The sequence below is a fragment of the Marmota marmota genome, unplaced genomic scaffold (assembly GCF_001458135.2).
Source record: "Marmota marmota marmota unplaced genomic scaffold, marMar, whole genome shotgun sequence".
Taxonomy (NCBI): Eukaryota; Metazoa; Chordata; class Mammalia; order Rodentia; family Sciuridae; genus Marmota; species Marmota marmota.
The window spans coordinates 15,352,145-15,377,672 of record NW_026000026.1 but is presented as its reverse complement, the minus strand read 5'-3'; the positions used below and the strand labels follow the sequence as shown (position 1 = coordinate 15,377,672).

The 25,528-nt window shown below is 55.3% G+C and overlaps 1 protein-coding gene across 5 annotated transcripts in view; it reads left to right on the top strand.

Moving 5' to 3' along the window:
- Window positions 1-25,528, top strand: part of Tox2 (TOX high mobility group box family member 2) — a 127,176-nt gene that overhangs the window by 2,801 nt on the left and 98,847 nt on the right. For 2 of the 5 annotated variants that reach the window (XM_048810911.1, XM_048810912.1), the window contains exon 1: window positions 21,925-22,152. The exons of 2 other annotated variants lie outside the window; for them this stretch is intronic. In XM_048810911.1, the coding sequence (XP_048666868.1) occupies window positions 21,928-22,152 (225 nt within the window). In that variant the 5' untranslated portion in view covers window positions 21,925-21,927. Of the gene's footprint in view, window positions 1-21,916; window positions 22,153-25,528 lie in introns of those variants that run through there. One more of the 5 variants, XM_048810913.1, reaches the window with a different exon arrangement.

Below are 25,528 nucleotides of genomic sequence, written 5' to 3'. Positions count from 1 at the left end.
ATTAGCATGCGTTAGAAAAATAGCCTACCGGCTCCAAGGCAGGCACATGACGTTTTTAGTGTAACAGTGCGTGGTGACCATAGGGGCTTGTGGCCTGGTGGCCTCTGGGCAACCACTGATCCCTCCTTCTTTGCTTCCCAGAGGGGCAACTGAGTCACGGAGTGGCTCACAGGTACCTCAGCAAGTGGAGAGCATGGCTGAGGCCTGAAGGCAGGTTTCTTGACTCCCCCCAGACACTCTTCTGGCCTCCTCAGGAGCCTCCCTGTCGGGATTTGGGGGTTGGGAGCCTGTGACTTCCTTCCTAGAGTAACTGTGAATTCCTTTCATTCAGTTTTGGCAAGGGCTTTACCAGGCTGGGAGGGGTGGGGGGTCGCTGGGAACTCCTCACTCAACTCTGTCTGATTTGTGTAAACTGGCCACTGGCATTGGGGGAACCTGGGTTCACATCTCCATTTGTGACTTTGTGACTTAGGGCAAATGATTTTTAGCTTTTTTTTTTTTAAACTCAATGTGATTTAGTACAATCAAATTCAGATTTCAAGTGCTTGGTTCTGAGTTTAGGTGAATGTAAACACCCACACTCTCACCACTCCAATCTAGATGTAGAACATGGTCCACCAGCCCAGAAAGCCCCCTCATGACTCTTCTGAATCAGCACTCTCCCATCCCCTCCTCCAGCGGTGGCTTCTTGTCTGATTTCTATTACAATGCTTTATTTAAATACAGTTTAGGTATGTAACTATATTTAAGTTCTAGAACTTCAAATGCAGCCAAATGCATCTTTGCATCTGCCTTATTTTTCCTTATAATGTCTGAGATTCATCTGTGTTGTATCCATAGTTTATTCCATTTTATTGCTAAGTACTATTATATTGTATGAATATCTCACAGTGGATGATGGATATTTGGGTTTATTTTTTGGTTGATGCTACTATAAATAAAGCTGGCTGGGCATTGTGGTGCACGTCTGTAATCCCAGTGGCTTGGGAGGCTGAGGCAGGAGGATCACGAGTTCAAAGCCAGCCTCAGCAACTTGGCAAAGTCTTAAACAACTTAGTGAGACCCTGTCTCTAAATAAAATACCAAAAAAAAAAAAAAAAAAAGGGCTGGGGATATGGCTCAATGGTTAACTGCCCCTGAGTTCAATCACAGGTACCAAATAAATAAATAAATAAATAAATAAATAAATAAATAAAGCTGCTATGAACATTCTTATACAAGTCTTCTTTGTGGTTGGGGCAAGTTATTTAATGTCACTGAACCTACCACTGAGGTTCATGCAGCAGGTGATACAGGCTAGGACAGTTCTTGGCACTTACAAACTACTGATTAGACAAGAGTGGTATCAACCATCTGAGACCTATTCCGGCAAGAGGCTTAGCATCTGTGTTCTAAGCATCCTTCATTCCTGGACTAAACCTCCTTCCAGGCCAACCTGGGTACCACTGTCCCTGTGCCATGCTTCATGGCCACCAACCTTGTCTTTCTCTAGGCACCCGCAAGAACTGGTTCTGTGTGGGTTATGGCATGTTCTGTTATCCATCATTCAACTGACAAATATTTATTGATTGCTTCTTTGTGCTGGGCAACTGATGCTACAACAGAGAACAAAAGTGACTCAAATTGCTGCCCTCAGAAGCTTAATATCAGTGTGGGAAGTTGTAAGTGTATGGATGAAGTATTCGGTATTATAGTTGACGGTGATACAACTTTGGAGAACTATGAAGCAGGGAAGAAGGTTGGGGAGTCACATCCTGGGGCTGGTTTGCAGTTTCAAATAGGGAGATTGGGGAAGGCCTTCTGATCTAGACTGGTGTCCCCAGATGAATAAACACATTAAGAATCATCCAGCAAGCTTTTAAAAGCAGATTCCTGGGCTCGACCCCTAAAGATTCTGGATCATTTGGCCTGAGGTAGGACCCTGAGGATTTGCATGTCTGGTGAGCTGAGGTGCTGCTTCTGCTGGTCCAAGTGCCACACTTGGTGTGTCCGTGGCTTGGTGGGCTGCGTGTGGTTTTCTGTGGGCTCCTGGCAGGCAGAGATTATGCCCAGCATCTGGCATGATGCCTGCCCACGGCTGCCCACGTGGGTGCATGGTCCCACTCTCTTCCCACACCACGCTGGGTACAGCACTGTCAGGATGGGGATCTGGGCAAACCTGCCAGTGAATGGTTGGAGTCATGTTTTGACAAAAACCCATGAAGCAGGGGTTGCTGTTTCTGCCTCACCTGAACCAGAAATCTGTGAGGCCTGCTCGGCCGCCCTGTGGGGAGGTCCTGAGCTTTCTAATGCAGGGGGTGGGTGCTGCAGGGGGCTGGGTCCTGTGGAAGGAGCCCTGACCTGGGTGGGCTGTGAGCTGAGCTGGCTGGAACCAGGGGGCTCTGGAAGGTGCTACCTCTGTTGGGAAGCTCTTCTTTAGCTTCCATCTGAACTCATACCCAGGAGGGGCCTGCAGGGGCATGCCTTGTTACATCGGCGCCAGCAGCCCAGACCAGACACTGCTTAGCCCTGCCGGCTGGGTGACCTTGAGCACGTGGGTGGGGGGGGGCTCTTCTCTGGATCTCTGTTCCACTCTGTGTAAAGGGGAAGCAAATCAGTGACTGTCAACCTCGCACCACAGGGTGGTGTGACGTAGTGACCGAAAGGCTGGGATGTCCTTTGTAACTGGCATCAGGAGGATGAGGAGGATGCTTTCTGAGGAGTGCATGGGTCAGCTCCTCAGTACCAGAATGAGCTGCCTGAGACAGGCTCACTCTGCCAAAGAGCTCATAGTAGAGGCTGAAAATCAGAAGGAGACAGTGCAGGCTGAGGCCTGCCCCTGAGGCTGCATCACCGTAGGCCACTGACAACGGTGGCAGGCACAGGAGCAGAGGTCACATCTCAAACCAGGAGCAGAGGCTGGGGGGCAGGGAGGGGGCAGGCTTGCTTGATGATGATGACCTCTCATGGAAACTACCAGGGGTCCCAGAGAACTACTCATGCCAGCAGTGACCTGAGGATCTCCCACTGGGCTCTGCCTCTTGAAGGTCCCACCACCTCCTCATACTGCTGCCCTGGGGACCAAGCTCCAATCACATCCCTGGGGTGGGGTAAGGGGGCCCAATGAAGCCATTTCCCAGCCACAGCCAGGAGATGGCCAGTGCACACAGGAGACGGCAGGAGCCCTTGTCTCCACCTTTACTTTTGAACAGGCAAAACCCTTATCTGAGGTTTTATTGCCTCTGGTTTCAGATACTCACAGTCAATCCTGGTCTGGAAGAATTCAGTGGGAAATTCCAGAAATAAACTATAAGTTAAAAATAACTTTGATCACAGTGTATTTTTATAGTTATTCTATCTTCTTATTAGCTATTAGGATCAGTGTCTTACTGTGCCAAGTTTATAGACTAAACTTTAACATAGGTCTGCTTAGGGAAAAACACAGTATATATAGCGTTTGGTACAGTCATGGGGATCTTGGCATGGATCCCCCTCAGATAAGGGGGGACTTGGATTCCCAGAGCTGGCCTGGCACAGAGGTGCTCAATGGATATTTGGTGAACAAATGAACAAATGAATGAGCGACTTTGGGACTGGCCAGTTGTCCCCTGGGCTTGAGGAACTTAGCTTCTGTGGCTCCTGTAATCTGAAGACCTTGTGGTGAGTGTACAAGTCCAGGCAGGACACTGGGTAATTGGCTGTCCCCAGAGGGCCTTCCCTGAGTAGGCCCCGCAGGGGGAGCAGCCAGCAGGGTGCAAGAGCTGCAGGGTCTGCCCCCAGGAGGGCTCTCCCCCTGCCCTGGTGCTCCCTGGATCCCAGGCTGTGTGCCCCGGTATTCCCATGGCGCGGCCTGTTTGACTGCAGCCCGTCTCTGGATCCCAGGGCAGGTGGCTGTGGAACCAGCAGACCTGGGTTTGAGCACTGCTGTCACCATCACCAGCACAGGCAAGGTATTCAAGTGCTTCAGTGTCCTCACCTGCAGGATGGGCACATGCACACCTGCCCCTGAAGTGGTCCCGAGGGCTGGATGTCACGCTCCACAGCCTGGGCCTCAGTAGGAAGCGCTCTCCCTTCTGTTCACAAACAGCAGCCCAAGTTGGAATGTGAGCGGAGCCTGAGGGGCTGCTGGAGGCCTGGCCGTCCCCTCCTGCTGCAGCACCCCCCAGCCCTGTGACGGACAGACCTAGCTTTCCTGACCCTGAGCCCTTCCCTCTACAGAGAGGAGAGAAAGTGGGTTTCGTTCGCAAAGAGAATCGGTTCCCATCACAGCTGCGCTTTTCGCTGGCTTGGGCAGGTGACTGTGCATATCGCTTAGCCACAGCGGGTCTCAGTTTCCTTGTGTGTACCAGGGTGAATCCCCTCGGGGACCGCAGGGGCTGGCTCACGGGCTGGGAACTGCTCTGTAGCAAAGACTATGGACCCAGGCGCCTGCCTGCAGTCAGTGACTGGAGGGTGCAGGAGGCAGAGGCCAGGCAGCCTCCTTGCCTCCTTGGGTCAACTTGAAGAGCTGTCACGTGCCAGGGCCAGCCCGTCTCTCTGCCCAGGTGTGCTCCCCTCACTCTCTTCCCGTGTGACCCGACTCCAGCCTTCTCCCTTTGAGAGCAGCCTCCATCTCAGAGTGCTGTCGAAGGGAATGCAATGCCAGACTGTTCCCAAGGCAAGGGAAACCCCCAGGATCTCCCAGAGGCTGGAGAAGGCCACCGGACTGAGCCCCAGCTGCGTGCCCAGGCCAAGGCGGGCATGCCTCTCCATATTCTCGTCTGAAACCATGGGGTCCCCTCAGCGCCACCCCACCTGTTAGCTTGTTAGCCAGGTAGGTTCCCAGCTCTTTCCCGGGCCTCCAGGAGCTGAACTCAGGCAGCGATGGCCAACCATCTCTGTTTAGCTGCCGACTAGTGTTTGAAAGCAGGTGTTCCTGGTACCTGGGATCAAACCCCCCACGCCATCCAACTTTCCACTCGGCAGCTGACCAAGACAGTCTCAGAGAGGAGTGTCCATCAGCCAGGGAAACCTGTGCTGTGCGCTGCACCTGCGGCTCCTAGGCACTTCCCGATGAGGCCCCGCAGGCTGGGCAGGCTGGGGGCAGTGTGTGGTGTGACCTCTGCTCCCACAGCCTGGCCTCCCCTCCTGGGAGGGGCTGTGTCCTCTGCATGGGACACCTGCCACCACTGTGTACGCCCCTCTGATGTTTCCCGTCGGTCTCTGACTTGGACACCTTCCCACATGTGGGGCACCAACACTGTTCCCAACAATTTCAGGTTTAATTTTTCCTCTGCCTTTTGAGCCACAGGCCACAGTTCCCCGTCGGCTTTCATCTGGTGAATGAAACTCTCTCCGCTGAGTCACTGAGCTTTCAAGTCAGAGCTCAATTCCCAGCGCCTTGCACACAGTAGGCACTCAACAACAACCTGTTGACCTGTGGACTCAAAGGTTGTAAACCAGGCCACTAAACCACACTTGGCTTGCTCTTTCTAGCAGGCACCAGAAATCCCAGTTGTACAGTAGCCAGTTCTAAGCATCAGGGTAATGGATCAAAATTTATTATCCTGTGTTATGCAACATCTTTACGCCAAGATATAAAATTACAATTTACCATGACTCATTAAGTTAATAATTACCTACCATATGTTTTTGCTGCTGCTCCCCAGCCATGCTGAAAAATCTCCCTGTAGGTTTGGGTCCATGAAAATAAGATGACTGTCAACCATGTGGACACAATGACAGGGAGCCCCGGGACTGAGAAGCTGGACAGAAAGTGCAGCCCCAAAGCTCGGCCACTCCTTCCCCCACCGTCTTCTGGTTCGCCTGCACCACATTTTCGTTGGTTTTCCTCCAGGGCAAAGCCTGGGGCATTTTGACTGTCCCTCTATTACCCTACATGCCCCTTGCTTTGACTGTTGATGCACTCTTCTCTTCTGGGACCTGGGGTTCCCCGCTGGGCCTCCTTGCCTTGGTTTTCAACTTCAGACATCATTTGCCATTAAGATGCCTTCACATTACAGCTAATTCAAACGTGCTTATCTCGAAGTTGGGCCTGATTTGTAGGAATGATTTAGAAACTTGTTAGAAATGAATCCGACTTGGCAGTATAACCCAGGGTCAATCTCATGCATAAATTTTATTGTTCCATGGTGCTGTGTTTTGACTTGAACTGAACTTTGCAATGTCTTAGGTGGATCCTCGGCCTGGTGTTGCTCGACCATTCTGCAGATATTTTCGGAGTGCCTGTTGGATGTTAACTTATATTATTTCAGGAGCCCCCCCCCCCCCAGCCGGCTCCCCACCTTGTTTTCTCATTCTCTCATCCACTTGAGATGAAAGTCAATTTTTACGCAAAGCCAGAGAGTGCATTTGTGTATGACTTGAGTTTGATTAAAGTGCCTGGGTTCGTATGCTGGCACTTATAAGCTGTGTAACTTTGGGCCTGTTGTTTAGCCTCTCTGAGCCCCACTTTCTCCACATAACCACACTTGAACCTCAGGTTGTTGGTAAGCATCCAGGAGATCCAGCCAGTCATCCCTTTCTTCATTCCTGCTGCTGACTGCTGTTCAGGACCTCTGGTTCCTCCAAAGAACAGTGAACGCAGGTTCCATCCTGGGATTTTATGTTTATTTTCAATCACAGAATCTTGGGGGCTTTGGGGTTGAGGCTTCTTTTGGCAGGGAGAGTAGCTGTTCCCTTCTTCCTTGCTGCAGGAGCCTTTAAGGATCAAGTACACATTTAGACTCACGGGGCTGGCACAGGTGACCCTTGGCACCGTCTCTGGGAGCATTTGGAGAGGAGCCATGGCCTGCCAGCGGGGCACAGAAACCGCCCCTGTCTGCGGTGGTCTGTGGCGTGGCCAGGACCAGGGGCTCTTCTCTATGCTGCCCCTTTGGGCTTTGGTTCAAGTGCAGAGGACCAGCCCCCAGAGGGTGGTCCCTGTCCTCCCTGGCTTGGAAGCCCACCCCCCACAGCTCAGCTCTCCCTCCAGTCCCTGGGCTTCGCTCCAAGGGCCCACAGGGACACAGCAGTTGCCAGTGTGCTGCACCCAGGAGACTCTGAGTGTGGCTTCCTTATCCGATATTTATAATTCATGTGCAGCTCCTCCCCATCCACGTGCCTCCTGCTGCCTGGTCGTTTCTAGAGTTGTCTTGTCAGGTACTGAAGGGCCTCCTGTTCCCAGGTTTCCTGTGAAGTCGGGCCGGACGGTCAACAAGGGAGGGACTGTCTTCCCTGGAGGAAGTTATGGTTGACCCTTCACACGGGCGTCAGCCTGTATCCCCAGGGAGTGGCACTCTGGTGTCTCTTTTGGAAGGACGGAGGAGTGTTTCGGGATATTCCACGCACACTGTGCCCAGATTCTGGTTGATCTGTAATGTCCTCCCTTTCTCCCTCTCTCTCTCTCCCTCTCTCTCTCTCTCTCTCTCTGTTCCTCCCTCTCTCTCAGTCTCTCTCTCTCTCTCTCCCCTGCACCCCTCTCCCAGGAGATGGGCCTCATCACACAGGCCTGGAATCGAGTCCTGCTTTGCCTCTGAAGAGTTCATTCACTCACTTGTTCATTCGCCGCCCACAGAGCGTCCGCTGCCTACTGTGCCCGGTGGTAGGCGCCAGGCGTGGGTCAGGGAGTTGGTCCTGGTCCTGGCCCTGAGGAGCCACGGTCTTTCTAGAGAGCCGGGCAAGTTTTCCAGCTGCTGGCAGCCAGCTTCTGTCTGATGCTCTGTGCCCACAGCTGGTTGCTGTTTTGTCTTGCTTTTCTGAAAGGTGGCTGCCTCCTGCAGACCAGCCAGGGACCGTAACTTTCAGTGGAGTTGAGACATTTACTTTCCAGGGACCAAAAGGCGCGTGCCAGGATGGGCCACGGAGACCTTTCGGAGGCTGGAGTGGACCCTGCCTCTTCTCTGTGCAAATTGCCTCAGTTTAGAACCTTCCAGCACCTTCCCCGGACTTGCAGATAACATCAGACTCCCCTCCTGGCCTGTAAGTCCCTGTGGGGTCTGACACCCCCAGGCTTCCCCAGCCGTCACTCCCAGGGCTCTGTACCAGGTTCCAGGCGTCACGCGGGCTACCTCCCCTCATGGCTTGCATCCCGGGTCCCCGGCCGTCTGCCTGGGACAGGGGCCTTGCCATGATGCCTCCTGCCTGGAGCATCTTGCCTTCATTCTTCACTTGACTGGCTCCTGCTCATCCTCTGGTCTCAGCTTCATCCCCACTTTCTCAGACTTTGATCTCTTGAGGCCGTTGCCTTCCCTGTTCTTGATCCTGGGTCTAGTGTATTTTTCCCCCATGGTACAGCATATCTGTGAAATGACTTGATTGTTCTCCCTTTAGATGGTAGACTTTAAAAACCGCCGGGCTGGTGTTTGTTTTGTTCTTCCTGGGGTAGGCCCAGGTCTGCTGAGGGTCTGCTGTGGAGCGGTGCTCAATGGATCCTTGTTGAAAGAATGAATGAATGTGGCAGATCCTGTTCTCCAGAGAAAACCACCATAACATATCCCAGGCTGTGTTTCCAAGAAAAACCTACTTGCCCTCTCTGGGCCCCACATACCTTGTTTGTACCTGGTTGCCCGGAGGACGGAACACATCCAGGTGAGGGACACAGTGTTTGGGTCTTGCGAGTTGAACGTGAGTCTTGTAGCATCACGTCAGGCTCATCTCCAGCGGAGCCCAGGAGGGAAAGCTGGAATCAAGAGCTGTTGATGTTGGAAATCCTGGTCCTTATGATCGTGAATCAGGGCTTGACTCTGGGGCAAAGGTGGCAGCCCCTGTTTTGAACACTTCCATCTCTGTGCCCGTGACCTTGCCTTCAGGAGGGAGGCTCCCCTCCCGTTGCTTGGGCTGGGGCATCGGGCGCACAGGCCTGGCCTTCAGAGATAGCACCATCTCTCTCCAGCCCGTGGGAATGCTTCTGTTGACCAAGCAGGACTTTGGGGTGGCCTCTCTCCTGAGTGACCACCCCTTTTTATTAAGCCGTAAATTCTAAATACCGCGTTACCTGCCCCACCGTGTAGGAAATAGGGAGAAGTCACCTGCTATTTGGCAGCTGTGCAGATTGGAGCCCCCCCCTGAATATGTCACCTCCCCTGGGCCCACCTGGTCTTTTTCTTTTCCCTTGCAACAGTGTGTCGTTTGCCTGTTCATTATGTTGTCCGGTCACTACCCTCCCTCCTCCCCTCCCCCCCCCCCCAGCCAGCTTGGGCTTCAGGAGGGGGCTCTGTTGTGTGCTCTGTCCCAGCGCCCCTGTGGCCCTGCCACCCATGTTGCCATTCCTGACCACGGCCATCTCCTAGGGACACCTCTCAGGTTCTGCTCCAGGGCCACCCCTCCAGGAGGCCTCTGCTGCTGTCCTTGCCCCATCTAGCCTTCCTGAAGCTGTGAGCTCCCCGGGCGCTGGGCAGCACGATGTCCCCAAGTCTGGGAACTTGGATCTCACTCTAGGGCAGTGGGGGCTGTGGACAGGTGTGGCAATTTAGAAGAATCTTTGCTGCTGTTTTGTGGGGGGAACTGGACAGAGGGTAAGAGCGGACCCAGGAGAGCAGATGGGGGTGACTTCTGTGGCCCAGGAGAGAATCAGTGTTGGCTTGTGGCTGTGCTGTCCAACATGGTAGCCGCTAGACACATGTGACTATTTATATTTAAAATAAAGTAAGATTTCCTTCTCTGGCCACACGAGCCTCATTTCAAGTGCTCTGTGGCCACATAGGGGTAGCTGGCCTTGGGCAGGGCTGAACGTTCTGTGGCTCTACCCTGGTGGGAGGGAAAGGGGAGGAGCAGGGGAGAGAGGAGGAGGCAGAATGTGTGGACTTGTGGGTAGGTGGGATGAGGGGTGATGGAGAGGACAGCTGTCAAAGACAAGACCAGGTTGTTGGCTGTGGCCAACATAGAATTCGTGAGTCAAAAGGAGTGGGCATTTTTGTGGCTCCTGATTGGTGCCAGCAAGTCATTTTCTAAGAGAGTCAACCGCATTCTCCAGGAGCGTGAGCTGAGGTGCCCCTTTCCGGGTGCCTTCTTGGTGGACCTCATAGTGTTTTGAAAAATCTTGGTTAGGTTTCTGGCTCTGCCACCTCTGCCTTCATTTAGGGTCTCGCATGTGGACCGTGAGGTCTTTGTGATCAGGGAATTATATGTATATTAATGCAGATTCAGTGGACAGAGTTATGTTTGCCATTGGGCCAGGATCTGATGCTTCTTAAATGCCTTTGGTAATATCTCCAATAGGACGGCAAATAGAAAACAGGAAAGTTAGTAATAAAAAATGAATTAGGGCGATTAGCAAAAGGTGAGCCGTTTCCCTCCTGCGGCGACAGGCAGCATTGACTTTGAGCTTTGCAGGGTGCCTCCTGTCCAAACACACGTCTGGATTATTGCCGCCTCCGGGGCTGGCCCTGGGGTCCGCTCAGCACATAGGACTTGGTTATTGCATTTAGTTTCGCAAAGGTCATGGGCATCCCCCCGGATGGGGGGTTCACACCCTGGGGGTCTCTGAAGAGGGGTTGCTGCCCTCCCCCACGCCCACCTTGACTCGGGGAAGGCCAGGGCTTCTTCCTCTAGCAGAGACATCTCTGGGCCTGGCTCCCCTCCTCTGCTGCAGGGCCCTGGGGAATGCATCTGCCTGTATTTCTAGCATCTGCCCTCAGGGTGCTTTTAGGAACCCCTTCCTGGCTGTCTGGTGGGGCCCTGAATTCCCTTCAAGAAGGAAGAAGGGGCAAAGGCTTTAATTGACAAGTGCAAATGCTGGGACTAGTTTCTCTGTCACCGAAAAGAAACAGAATTCTGGTGGCCAAGTAAAGCATGCGGGGTTAGAGCTCAAGCCACCTGCAGCTTTGGGATTCACCCTGCTCAGGGCAGAGTGTGGCCCCCGGCTGGTGGTCACCCACTGGCTCAGCTCTGCAGCTGCTGACCGGGGTTTGATGATGTCTTACTCCCTTCAGGCTGATAACAAAACCCCAGAGATCAGGTGGCTTATAACAACAGAAGGGTATTACTTAGAGTTCTAGAGGCTGGGAAGTCAAGATCAAGGGCCAGCAGACTAGGCGCTGTGAGGGCCCGCATTGCTGAAGTCAGCTGTCTTCTCGCTCCAGCCCCCTGTGGTGAGTGCTGGCTCCCTGGGGCTGTACGAGGGCACTGATCCCAGTCACCGTGTTCTGTCCCCATGACCTACTCTGGTCAGTACCCTCAGGATCTCGACACAGGAATCTGGGAGACACAAATATTCAGACCGCAGCAGACGACAGCCGCGTTCATTACATGACTCCCATGACCGATGGAAGGTTTGGGTGGTACTTAGTTCACCTGCAGGCTGGTGACCAGCTTCGGCAGGACCTCTCCAATGCCCAGGTGCATGGGAATCCCAGGGTGTCTTGTCAAATGCAGATTCTGATGCGTAGGTCAGGCCGGGGGCAGAGATTCTGCATTTTTAAAAAGGTCTAGGTGATGCTGGGCAGAGGTCCTGACGAAGCATCAGTCCACGCACGTGTGAGTGTGTGTGTGTGTGTGTGTGTGTGTGTGTGAGAGAGAGAGAGAGAGAGAGAGAGAGAGAGATGCCTGGGTGCAGAGCCCCAGCCCAGGATTCCTATGGGAGACTCAGTGGGGTGTGCTCTCAGGACAGGGGCTGGGAGCCAGGTCAGGACTGGAGGGAGTGAGCAGGATGTGGCCTCCACTGGGGCCCTGTGTCAGCCTGATCCCATGGGAGCCCCAGAGCAGGAAAGATACCCCAGCGTGGGTCCCATCTTGAGGCCAGGGTGGGGGCCTTCCTGTCCCCCCTGCCAGTCAGTTATCGGCTGTGGGCTGCTGGAGAAGGGTAGGAAGGCGTGATGTCCCCTGCACTTGGTCCCATAAGCCAAGGGCAGTTCCCCAGAAGACAGGCACCTGGAAACATTGGCATGAACCTGATGGAGGGATGTGGGGGTCTGCACTCTTATATTAGAGCCCAAGGTGGCGGGGGGTGGGGCATATGAGGGACCCTCCCTGAGATCTGCTGAGGGAGCCATGGAGGCAGGACCTCCCAGAAGGGTGGGATGGGGACAAAGGGAGGGGGAAGTCATTCACTCCATGTCCTTGGATGGGTATCTCATCGTGTGATTTATTTAATGGGTACCCACCCCTGGGAATGGGCAGCTGTCTCCACTGTGCCAATAGGAGCTGAGACCCCGGAGGGGAGGTGACGGGGCCAAGGGCACAGTGGGATGTGGGACCGGGACCCAACCTGCTTGTCCGGAGCACCTGTTCTCCTTCCAGACCATGTAGGGAGGAGATGTTGGGGGTGGGGCATGCCGCAGGGGAAGAGCACAGACCTGCTTGGATGGACGAAGGCTGGCGAGGAAGGGCGGAGGTCGCTGAGCTCCAGGCTTTAGGGTTGGGATCCCTTAGTGGGAGCTGGGTGCCTGGGACCTCCCAGTGCCATGCCCCTCGGCTCGGGGGTCCTTGCTGCCCCCACTCTGCCATCAGAACTCCCCTCCCTGCACTCAGAACTCTGTCTTCAGTGTGTGTCTGGGTGTGTGCGTGTAACCCTCCACTTGAACAGGTGGGCATCTGCTTTCTCAGCATGTACTTTGCAGGACAGAGTCCCTGAGCCATGCTGCTGTCCAGGGACCTGACTGACAGCTGGGTGCCTTGCCACTGTGACGAGACCCCTTTCCTGCTCCCTCCATCCTGTGTGCCTCATGCTGTGTGCTGGTGCATGGGAGGGGAATGAAGGAAGAGTCCCAGATTGTTCTAAATGAAGACAGACGTGGGCCTGGGTGTGTGAGACCCTGGGGGTGAGGATTCAGTCTACGTGTCTTCAGGGGTCCGCTGTTTCCCGCCTCTAAGGGTGTTTTCTCTCCCAGTCACAGCTGACAATGTCCCACTCCCTCTTCATCTTCCCTACAAACCTCTCACGCAGGGTGTTATGTAAGCTGCAGTCACAACTTGGCACTTGGCGCACGATGCTGATATCAAACATGAGATGGTAGCTGCCGAGCTGGGTGGAGTGGGGGAGGGTGCTGTTTGTTGAATACCTACTACGTGCCAGGCCGTGGGTGTCCTTTGTATACTGTCTTATTCAACTCCCACCATAGCTCTGCAAGTTATGCATTATTGTCACCGACAGGATACCTGAAGCTCGGAGAGGTTGAGAACCTTGCCCAAGGTCACGCAGCCTGTGAGGAGCAGAGCAGATGGTGCACCTGGGTCTGCTTAGCTCTGAGGTCTGCTCTTCGCTCTGCACCCTGTCCTCACACATGCGGGTCTTCAGCTTCTTTTTGGAGCTCCTTTCACATACGTTCCCCATTTGGACCTGAGAGGTCTTGGCGTGGGATGCGCCATTCCTGCTGCGGAGACAGGCACAGAGCTAGGCACCGAGATGAGCTGGCCTTGTCCAGGTCAAGCCAGGGCGCTGGGCCACCAGGTCGCAGGCCCGGGGACCTGCCCCTCCCCATCTCTGCTGTTTTCCAGGATCCCAGAGGCTCTTTGTTGTTTTCAGCTTGAGGCTGTGTAGACCAGGCCCGTGTTCTTGGCTGGGGGCACATGATGGCAAGTGTTCTTCTGTGAGTTCCTACGGTTGTGGGCTGCTGTCTAACAAGCCACCCCAAAATTAGTGGCTTAGAGCAGCAACAATTTGACTTTGCTCGTGGTGCTGGGGGTTGGCTGGAAGGTTTTCTGGCTGAGCTGGTTGACACTGCAGGCACTGTGTCACCTCTGGGGGCTGGTGACCGAGGGTACCTTGACTCACGTGTCTGGCGGGGTGGCATGGCTCTCCTGTGGTCTCTTGCTCCCCAGCAGGTGTGTGCACGGGGGCTCCCGGGCTTCCTGTCGAGCAGGAGGGAGCCCTTCACCCAGCCCCCCACATAAGCATTTCGGAGCCTCTACTTAGCCATGTGTGCTGCTGTCCTAGAGGTCAAATAAGGCCACAAAGCCAAGCCCAGATTCAAGGCTAGAAGAGATGGATCCCTTTTCTTCCTGAGGGGAGCGCTTACATCCCAGTGCATGTGCCTGCAGGGCAGAGATCTGTGGTCCTCTCTGCCCTCGCTTGTTCAGACCACAAATGTTTATGGTCTACCATAAACCGTGTGCCAGGCACTATGGCAGGGATTCTTGGGGTGAAAAGGACAAACCCAGTGCTGGACTTGGTGGCTTCTAGACTAGCCAGTGAAGAGTTGAAGCACATGATGGGAGCAGGGCTGGTGAGATGCAGGACAGCTGCTCAGGCTGGGAGTCGGGGCTGGGAGGATTGCTCTGATTGTTAAGGGGAGACCTACAGGAAGGCTAGGGGCTGCTAGGTGGTGGGGACTTCAGTCAGAGAGAGCAGCATGTGCAAAGACCCTGTGGCACATTTGAACACCCAATCAAGTGCCAGTTCCCGCAGCCTGGAGCTGAGAAAGGAACTTTTGGATCGTAGATGCCCCCAAGCAGCTGCCGGTGATGCAGGCTCAGCGGGAAGTGGAGAGACCTTCCCTTGTTATGGGTGGCTTGGTGAGGCAGCTGCTCATGGGGGGGCCCCTGGCAATCTCCGTGGAAGATGCATGGGGCATCACTGGCACAGGGGTTGGCTTGGACAAGGACTGGGAGGGAGCAAAGGGGGTCAGATGCACAGGGATGAGGAGGACAGTGATTGAGATATGTGAGGACCAGGCCCTGGGCTGGGGACTTGGATTTAGTCCTGTGGGTCAGTGACCAAGAGCTGAGAAGGATGAATCAGATCTGGGTGGGAGACCTGTGGGGATGGTGTCCAGAAGGGGCACATTCCCGGAGCACTCACCTCCCTAGCCAAACCTCGAGCCCCCAACCCAGCCAGCCCATTGTGCCTGGGTGCCTGAGCATGGAGTCCCCTAGGAGCTGCCTGCTGTGTCCCCTGGGAGATGCCTGCTGTGTCCCCTGGGAGCTGCTGCTGTGTCCCCTGGGAGCTGCCGCTGTGTCCCCTGGGAGCTGCCTGCTGTGTCCCCTGGGCTGCCTTTGATGTGCCTACAGTTTCAGCAGGGTCTCTCCCAGCCTATTGGGACCATAGCCTTGCAGAAGGCCAGGGTCCCCGGGGGTCAGAATCATGATCCTAAATGGCCCAGAACAGATCAGAAAAACAAGAACCGTCAACAAATCTGAGTCTGAATCCCTGCTTCTCACTTAGGTCACCGTGAAACTCTGGGCGGTTGCTGCCCAACCCAGGCCTTGGGTTTCTCACCTGGAAATGGGGCGGTCCCTGCTTCCCAGGGCAGGTGAGGAGGAGCCCGGGGCCTGCCTGGTTGCCTGCACAGTGCATGGTACCTCCTGCCTGTGCACATCTGAGGACAACTGGGGACCCTGGTGGCTGCAGTGAGTGAAGCCAGTGCTCCTCCCAGGCCCCAGATGCTGGTGAAGTTGTCTTCCCCAGAACAAACAGAAACTGTGGAAACCGGGATGTGCCCAGGGATGGCAGGAGAAGGGCCTGTCACACAGATGGGCCACTCTGACTCCACCCACGGGCACCCCGAGGCCCTCCTTCCCACCCGAGGCAGGACATGCAACTTCAGGTTTTATTTTTACTTTATTTTAGGTTTTAGACTTGTCCTGCTGTGTGTGACAATCCCAGGAGGGAACTGCTATAAGATGAGGGTCTGTGACTCAGTGACAGTGTATCGTGGTGGAAGTGAGCTTGCTGGACAGGCCTGAGACTTTTGTTCTAATCCTGTCTCTGCCAGTTTCTTGCTCTGTGCATCTAATAAGTTGCTTAACCTCTCTGGGCCTCAGTTTCTCCCTCTGTGAGATGGGGACAGTTCCTGCACCCACTTAATTTGTGGTGTTCTGTGCAGGGGTCTCTTCACATCAGGACGGGGAAGGGTTAGGCAAGAAGAAAGAACAAAACCCAGGCTCCTGAAGCCGATGTCAGCCCAAAGTCAGCCCCTGCACACTCAGCCAGGCCCACAATACAGTTCTGCCATGGACCTGGCCAGGGAGGGCCTGTTCATGGAGGGGCTGGGGACAGATGGATAACAGGACAGATACAAGGCCAGGGGGGCCTTTTAACAAAACGGGGCCGGAATGTGACATTGTGCGTAGGTCCCCGGAAGAGCCCAGGCGTGGGGCGGGGGGCTGAGTGAGGGCTCATCCCCTGAGACACCATGCAGATCAGCCGGGAGAGTTCTGCCTGAGTCTGGCCCTATTTGACTTTGATTTCTGACCCTGTGATTAGAGGTGGGCACTGTGACACCTGAGAAGTCACTGATCTCACCTTGCTGGGTTGTTCGAGGATTCAAAGGGGAGACAGAAAGTGCCAGTGCCTGGCATACCGAAGGTGCTTACTAAATGCCCAGAGTGTCAAGTGGGGCATTTACATGATGCAGCCCAAAGATTCGGCCAGTGCGTCTACTGAGCGCCTTATGGGGGTTTTGTCCTTCTGTGTTCCGGGGCCAGAGCCAGGTCATGGAGAGCCAGGACAGAGGGGCCTGTTTACCTGGGCAGGCCAGGCCGGGGGTGCATGGGACTTGGTGGCAGCAGGACATCCCTGGGACTGAGGGGCGGGGACAGGGAGTCCCAGAGCTTGGCGAGGGCTCCCTCCTGGAGAGCGTTAAGGACAGCCTGTGTACAGAGGGCTCTGTGAGGACTTTGACCTTGAGGACAGTGGGGGTCATGGAAGGCCTTTACTTGGGAACAGCAGGTGTAGAGTCCCCTTTTCTTTTTCCGCAAGAAAACTCTGCTGCTTGACTTGGGATGAGTAAGAGAGGGTCTGGGGGGGCCAGGCCGACAGGTGCCAGCAGTGGGGGAGGGTGGAGGGACCTGGCACCTGGGTGTGCACAGGGCCTGTGCTGGGAGCTCTGCAGCAGCCCAGGGCCGGGCAGCTAGGTGGCCCCGGGAGGCACGGGCCCTGGTCGTTTCCCAGGGTGGGATGCGCTGCTGGGGAAACGCGGCTTCTCAGCTCCTACAGGCGCTGACGGGCGTCACAATATTGTGACGTGAGTCCCGGAGCCGCCTCGTTACCAGCTTACCTGGCGAGGAGCAGCCGCCGCAGCGCGATGGTTGGGCATGACAGAGCTAAAATTGAACTTGGCAATTACTGCTCCGGAGAGGTGCTCCGTGCTGTGGAGGGAGGGTTCCCGGGAGATCAGCCCTGGTAATCACAGGGTTTAAAATTAGTCACTATTAAGGTTGCTCTGTCACCGAGGCCTGGGGAGGCAGGGGAGGGCGGGACTCCTGCAGGGGGCTGGCTTGGGGTCCCGTTTCACCTGCCCTGGGCTTTTAAAAAAAAATTAATTCCAGGATGAAGGTTTGAGAGACCCAGCGTTAATGTCGTGGCCCATGGTCGATTTATGTGTTTTATTAATTTATTTTTTTGTGATACTTGGGATGGAACCCAGGGGTGCTTTCCCACTGGCCTACAGCCCCAGTCCTTCTTATTTTATTTTGAGACAACGTCTGGCTAAACTGCTGAGGCTGGCCTTGAACTTGCTTCTGCCTCGGCCTCCTGAGTCACTGAGATTACGGGCGTGCGCCACCGCGCCGGCTCTGATGGTCATTTTCAAGGGCTGCTCTGGTTACTTGCGGAGCTCGCACCCTCTGTCTCGGCTTTGGTGTTTGCTCCAGACCTGCCCAGGGGGGGTCCTCCACACCTGGCCTCCCCTTGGGATGCCCGAGGCACAGCACTTGGTGACTCTTCCTTGGCCTTGGGGAAGGAATGGTGTGCGGTGGCTGGTGGTTCCTGAGCCTCCATGAAACTGCTTTTATCAAGTCTTGGAGATCGGTCTCCACAACCTCAGAATATCTGTCCTCATTTTGCAGATAAAGACAGGGAGGGGGTCAGGGTGCTGGCCAGAGGGTGGTAGAGGAGGAAGCTTCTTGAGACTTGATTGTAAGTTGGCTGTGTGCAGCGACCCTCGTGAGCACAGAGAGAAACTTGAATCAGCTGTTGCTGTGAGGACTTGCGCTGTGCAGCCTCCGGATGAAACGAGGTCATCAGGCCCTCCAGGAGAGCATGGCTGCTGTCATTCCCGACTGTGGGATCCATGGACCACCTACTCTGTGCCAGGCACTGGACCAGACCCTCTCCCCTGGAGACAGCTGCTGTGTGTGAGGATCCCAGGAGGGAACTGCTAGTTCCACCTTCAGAGGAGCCAACAGAGGCTCAGAGAGGGTGCAGCTTTGTCCAGACAAGGAAGGGTAGGGTCCCAGTTCAAACCCAGGCAGTCTAGCCCCAGACCTGGCCCTCGTCCCTGACCATCCCTCAGTCTGGGGCCAGCTGAACACTGAGAAGACAAGGCAGCCCAGATAAGCTGCCTCCATGGCAGAGAGGAGAGAGCTTTAAAGCAGAAATATCTTTTCTGAAAGGCTGCGGCTCCTCTGCAGGAAGCTGAGTCATTTCTCTTTGTTTGGAACCATAACGAGCGCCGAGTCGAGCACCGAGTCGGAAAGCCAGAACCGCACGCTGCCCCGGTGCTCCCAGGGGCGGGGGCTCCTGCCTGCTCCCCCCCAGGAGCAGCTGAGCAGAGGGTCTGCAGAGAGGGGAGCCCTCCAGCTGGGTGCCTTGGCCCAAGTGTTCAGTGCAGAGCAGAGAGCACTGTGTCTGGGACACTGCCAGGTCCCGGGTGGCCTTGCTGGGCCTCAGTTAAGGAACCTGCCGATGGGGGCACCTGCCCCTGCCCTGGCCGCCTCTGGGGCCGGGGCTGTCAGGGTGTCCGAGCCGTGGCTGGGAAGCTGTTGATCACTGCATCACGGCAGTCCTGGGGTGCTGCCTCCCAGCACAGGGGGCAGGACCAAGTCCAGACCCCTCTGTCCCCAGGCTCAGCTCCTGCAGATGAGTCCCTTCCTATGGATACATGGCTGGGTGCAGCCTCTGGTGGGGAACCAGGGACTTCCCAACCTGGCCCACAGCGGCCCACCTCTGCCTCTGAAAAGGCCTCCTCCCCTCTGTCCAGACAGCTCCGGACTTTGGGTGGCTCGATTTAGGGTTTTTTTTTTTTGACTCTGAGAATAACATGCGCTGGGGACTTGGGGTCGCCACACAGCTCTTGTGATTTTCACTTTCAGTATTCAATAGGTTACATGAAAGTTTCAATACTTTGTTATAAAATAGGCTTTGCATGAGATAATTTTGCCCAACCATCGGGGAATTTAAGTGTTCTGAGCATGTTTAAGGTAGACCCACGACATTCTGGAGGGTAGGTGTCATAAATGTGGTTTTATTTGATTTTATTTTGGGTACTGGGGATTGAACCCAGGGGCACTTTTCTACTGAGCTACATCCCCAGCCTTTTTTGTTTTGTTTTGTTTTTCCTCGAGACAGGGTCTCATCAAGTTGCTTAGGGCCTCACTAAGTTGCTGATGCTGGCCTCTAGCTCACAATCTTCCTGCCTCAGCCTCCTGAGTCACTGGGATTAGAGGTGTGGGTCGCTGCATTTTCCAGTTTACACACAATATCTTCAAACTTCCATGCACTTAGTGCTACTGATCCCAGTCATGAGTTGAGGTGCAACTGCACATCCCAAGTTTGCCCCTCCTCACCTCCTAGCTCAGACCACACCTTTTCCATGAAGCCTCTTACCCAGCGGATGACCCTGAGGCCCCCAGCTGTGCATACCATCTCCCTTATGTCATAATTTGTCACCTGCGTGGGTGAGCAGGACGCCTTTGAAGGCAGGGACAGTGTCCTGTTCATGCATTGCTCTGTCATCTGGAACCAGGACTCCTGTGGAATAGAGAGAAGATAGAGGGTAAGAAAATGTTTGTTGAGTGAATGAATGACTAATTAAAGGATGACTGGGGGATTTTTACCTTCATGCTTTCTCTGTGACAGTCAGCTGTACCTTTAATTTATCAGGATCTCTGGTTTGTGATTAGCAAGTTTAACATTCAGAAAGCTTTCTGTATGGGCTTCTTTCCACATCAACAAGTGCCATTTGCTTTCCTGGCTGCATAGTATTCCTTTGTAAAGAGGGCCATGATCTATTTAACTAATCCTGTATCGATGGACTATATTGTCATTTCCACTTTTCTCACAAATAATGATGCAAGAAACATCCTTGTTCATATGAATTTGGATCTTGAAATTTCTTTCTCATCCTAAGCTTTTATAAATATTCATGGAGCATTTCTTCTAGCATTCTTACAACTTTGTGTGGGCTTTTAAATCCCCAGTATTTCTGAAGTTTTTAATCCATTTTTGGATCCTGGTGCAAAATCTGCCCCTCTTTTTCCTTCAGAAGAGCTCTGTGTGCTTGGGTTTGGCCTTGGCTTTGTGGGCTGCATGTTCTATTTGTTGAGCAACTACTGTGTGTCAGGCCTTGTGCTAGGTGCTGGGACCCGGAGATCACAGTCTCAGCCCTCAGGGAGCTCAGAGTGAGGAAGATGAGCGGTACACCCAGGAACAGACCACCCAGGTCCAGCAGAACCCGCGGCTGGAGGAGCGTGCGGTGGAGAAGGCAGTGCTGGCTCAGAGGAGCCTGCTCTGGGAAGGAAGAGCTTTGGGCAGGGCCAGGCGGAGGGGAAGGCCGCTGTGGGAAGGGCAGGTGGGGGCCACTGCGGGCAGAGGGAACAGCAGGAGGTGGAGAAACGGGTGCAGAAGCCCCTTCCGGAAGCTCCTCCAGCCGCCCTCCACCCACCCCTCCTCCTGTGACATGCTGGGCGCCGGCCCCCATGACACGGTGTCTGCTATTCCCTGGCCCTTTTCTGTCTCCTCATCCCTTACAAGGTTCCGTGACATCCCCTTGCCCGGTCCTGGATGTGCTCTCGGCGCTCTGATGGGTCCCCAGAAGCCTGTTTTTATTTGCTTCTCCGTTAACCTGGCTTGACAGCACTCGGCACAGTACAGGACACTTAACAGGCACCACTGTGCCCATCTCCAGATGAGGAAGCCGAGGCTCAGGGGGTGCAGGGGTCCCAGCAGGCAGAGCTCGAATTTGCACCCAGTACCCTTACGCAGAGTTCCCTCCTCTCAGGGAGGCTTAGTTGAATGGCATTTTTGTGAAAGCTGATGAGACTCCTGGGGGTCCACGGGCCTGGGGCCAGCCCTACCTGGTCTTATGGTGAGTGACCTTGCCCTGCACCTGGGGAGTGGAGTGGTAAGGAGACAGGAAAGGTGCCACGTTCTCTTTTTGTTGTCGTTGTTGTTATTTGTTCGGTTTTGGGTACGCGGGATTGAACGAAGGGCGCCTAACCCCTGAGCCACGTCCCCAGCCCAATTTCTTTTTTATTTTGAGACAGAGTCTGACCAGGTCGCTCACAGTCTCCCTAAGTTGCTGAGGCAACTGCGATCCTGCGATCCTCCTGCCTCAGCCTTCTGAGCCGCTGGGATTACAGGCGTGGGCCACCGCACCAGGCTACGTTTCTGTTTTAAATTGCAAATATAATACATGTTTGTGTAAAGGGAAAAAAAATGAAACAAGACAAGAAAGAAAAAAAGTAGAACTGACAATACCTCCTTCTCCTGCTCCCTGGGGCAGCCACGGTTACAACTGAGTGCCTCTTACCACGCCCACCCAGACACACACACACACACACACACACACACACACACACACGGTCATTATTTTTGCAAAAGTAACACCATGTCCTTGACTTTTTGTCCCAACCACTCCGAGCCGGCACCACACACCCCCCTCGCCCCATCCTGCCCCAGGATGAGCTTCTGCCGACCAACCAGCGCCTGCTTTGGACTGTTGGCTGGCCTGGCTTCCCTCCGTAAGGAGCAGGTCCCTGGGCGAGCAGGACAGGTGTCCTGCAGGACGGCCGCTCGGAGTCTCACTGCTGAATGAGAAGGAGGCCAGGCTCCCAGGCTGACAGGTGCTGCGGGCCCCCTTCCCAGCCCTCCCAGGACCACGCCTGCCCCCAGGCAGCGGGCCGGAGTGGGGAAGCCTCTCCAGCCACGAGATGCAGCTGGGCCGTGTCCAGGGCTGCCTCCCGTGCTCCCTGAGGCCCCGCTGCAGACCCCGCCAGGAGCTCCCCACGCGCGGGCCCAGATTGAGAGAGAAGATGGATTTTGATGCAGGAGGTTAAATAACAGGTTCTTCCGTTTCACCTTGTAGGAACGGGATGGGGGGCGGGGGTGCCGGGCCTCCAGCCAATAGAGGACCCAGAGTTGTGGGGAGGCTCGGAAGGCTTCTATTCCTGGATTTCTTCTCTTTCTCTGCTGATTATGCAGCAGAATCGCACCGAGGCTGTGGCGGGCTCGCTCCCGCTGCCTGGGCGTCTGTGGAGCGAGGCTCCGGCTCCTTCTCCCGGCGAGAGGCTGGTGCATTGCAGGTGTTTCTGCGGAAGGTAAGCGGCAGTGCCCGCCGCCTTGCGGGGTGGCAGTGGTCAGGCCAGTGCCGCGGGGTGGAGACGGGCCATGCTGGGTGGGGACAGAAGGGACCGACTGGTGTCCAGCACATTCTGGGAGCAGGAGGCACCGGCCAGTCCAGAACCTGCAGCTGGCCGCTCTTCCCTGAAGACGAATTCTGGAGGCTGGTGGGATGGACTCCGCGGAGCAGGCTCAGCCTCCTCCTGCCGCAGTGCCGCCCAGGGTGCCCAGGAAGCCTTCATTCATTCTTTCCTCCACCCAGCACACCCCGTGGAGGCCTGGCCCGCTGTGCACAGGGATCTGCACAACTCAGACCAGAAGCAATGAGAGTAGAGCTGGGGACAGCCCAGGATGCAGCCCAGAGGACACCTGGGCGGAGGAGCGGGAGGGGAGAGGAGGAGTGGGACATCACCAGGAACCGAGTCAGGGTTGCTCTGCCGTTGGGATTTGGAGACGGGGGAATCAATACAAATTCCTCCCCCCAATTTGGTGACCGTCAACTTTTCTTTTGTTGAGTAAGGATGTTGACAAACAACCAGCCGGATGGCCACTCGCCCTCCTGGTGCAGATAGCAACAAGTGAGGAAGGACAGAGTGACAGGCTTAAGGGCAGACTCCGGCACACAGGGAGCACAGAAAGTCGTGAATGCAGACACCTAGTGGCACTTTCCAGCTGTCCTTGGGGGACTCTGGCTGAGCGGGGGACGGGACCTGTTCCTGTTGACATCTCTGTGGCCAGCTGCCCAGGAGGCCTGACCTCTTCTGGTGCTCGGATTGGTCACAGTCACTGTTGGAGATCCCAGGAACAGAAGCCACCTGCCAGGGTCTGCTTGCCCTCGCTTGGGAGCCGAGAGACACCAGGAAACAGCAACTGTCCTGGGAGGGTCCCCTCTGTATCTGGGTCTGGAAGCCAGCGGGAGGCAGCAGGCCCAGGGCTGCCCGAGGGCGCCCCACGCAGCTGGCCATGGAGGAGGTGGTCCTCAGAGCCCACTGTGTGCCAGGGTCAGGGTCAGGGCCAGCCTTCACATCTCCACTGTGACGTAAATACAGTCTGTGACATGAGAAAAACTCCTTCCCAGTCTCAGTCTCCTCATCCATAAAATGGGGACCCTGATAGTTGTCTCCTAGTGTTGTGATGGTGATTGTGTGTGTGGACGTGTGTGTGCGCACAGACACACTCACACTGCCTCACACTTTTTCCAGTGTGTAGAACCTCTGTTCATGTCACCTGGTCAGATGTGCAAATGGCCCTCACACTGGCTCAGGCCGGGAGGAGGCTGAGGCTCATGGCAGGGGGTTGGTGTGCAGGTGTGTGTGGCCTGGGGACCTCCACCTTGTGCCTGGAGTCAAAGGCTTTGTGTTCTGTTTAGGGCCTGGCTGACAGCAGTTTCTCGGGGTCTCCGCTCACTTCCAAGGGGTCCCCACTGGGAAAGGAATTCCTCAAAGCACTTACTACTGACCCAGGAGGATAGTCTAGGGAGGGGATGGATGGCCTTGGGAGGGACACTGTGGCTGGAGGGCTGCCACCCCTTTCTGCCCCCACCCAGAGAACAGAAGTTGAACCCAGGTTTAAGTCCTGGCTTTGAACCATGGCTCTGTTCCTTGCTTGCTGTGTGACCTTGAACCAGTTTCCTTACCTCTCTGAGTCTACAAAACAGCAGGTGGTTAGGATTACATGGGACAAGATACAGAAAGCACATTGTTGGTGCGCAGTGAATAAAAGTGCTGTCCCTTCCTGGGGAGCTTGTGATTGGAGTTCAGGGAGTCTTCTGCAAACAGCCTGGCACATAGTAGGCACCCACTGAATACTTCTGGGAAGATGAAGGTGCCCAGGGGCGGGAAGCCTGAGCTGGGGGCTCTTCCCACCATTGTGTCATTGCTGGGCCACTGGGGCTGGGTCTTTGCTCTCACTGGGCTCTGACTTCCTCGGGAAGGTAATTCCGGCTGGTCCCAGCAGTTCCTCGTGTCCTACTGTGTTGGAAACCGGGGGTGTGGGGAGCCCCCGGAGGAAGGCAGACTCCTTCTCCACATTAGTCTCCTCTCCTCGCCTGGGGCATCGCTGGTGACTGCCCGCTGTCCTCTGCATAACTAACCAGTGGGTCATGGAATCCTGTCCCTAGAGAGAGCCCAGGCACAGGGGACTCAGGGCTGCCCAGGAGCCCCATCTCTGTGGGGCTGGAGGCCGTTAGTGCTCACACACGGGAGCCGTCGAGGTGGGAGATCTGCAGCCCACGGTGGGGTGGGTCCTCCAGCTTCTCCCAGGCCTGGGTCTGTTTTCCGGGGAGAGCTGTGGAGGCCACTGCGGTTGGTGTCCGTGGAGATGAGCACTGGGAAGGGAACCCTGGGCCCGGGCCCTCCCTCTCTAGATTTCCAGCTGAGAGTTAGGCAGCTCACTCACCCTGTCCCTGAAGAAAGGCTGAGGCCCTGGAGCACTAGCCCTTTCATCATGTCCCCATCCCCAGAGGGCTCGTCTTAAAGGAGGCAGGGACTCTAAATGGCCTTGTCTGATCCCCATTCCTCACTCCCAAGGCTTCGGCCACACCTCCAGAGGCAGGCTTGACCCTTCTCTGCCTTCTCCCTCATCAGAGCTACCTGCTGCAGCTGTGTCTTCACCTGTCCTCCTGTCACCTGGGAGGCTGCAGGAGCCTCTTCCCAGGCCTCCCTGCCTCCACCTCTCCCCCTAGAGTCTGCTCTCACAGCAGCGAGGGGATCAGCTTGAGCTTCTGAGCTCAGTCCTCCCTAGATGTCATCCTAACCCGCAGGGGTTGGGGGCTGTGCTGCCACCTTCCAGCTGCTCCCTGGGGGCGGGGCACCAGGCTGACGGAGCTGCTGGGCCTCTCTTTGTCCAGAATGTGCTTCCTTTACCTTCCTCCCTCTGTTGGTCCCTGCAGGTGTGGGGGGACATCGTGGCTTCCCAGAAGCCTGCTCTGATTCCCCCTCCGTCCATGTCATCGTCCTTCCCATCTGTGGTGACATTTTGGAGGATGTCACCTATGGGCAGTGCCCCTTTATTCTCATGCCTACTAGAAAGCCAGAGAGCACTGTGTGTCCACTGGGGAAAACCAATGCAGGCAGCAAATGCAAATTAAGTCCCTTTAGACTTAGGGTTAGAATCCTTGGTCTGTGGTTTGATCTGGCTGTGTGACCTTGAATAAGCCACCTGACCTCTCTGAGCTTGGAGGGTCATGACATCTGACAAGAGGATACCGTATAATCAATTTCCTCTTCCCCTTGGTGGTCAACAAGTGTCCCCCAGTTGGAACATTGAAGTGACCCCTCTCCCATGTACGCCCAGCAAAGCAAACACAAAGAGGGGCCGGGCCCAGCAGCCTCCAGTGCCCTGCAAGGAGGAACA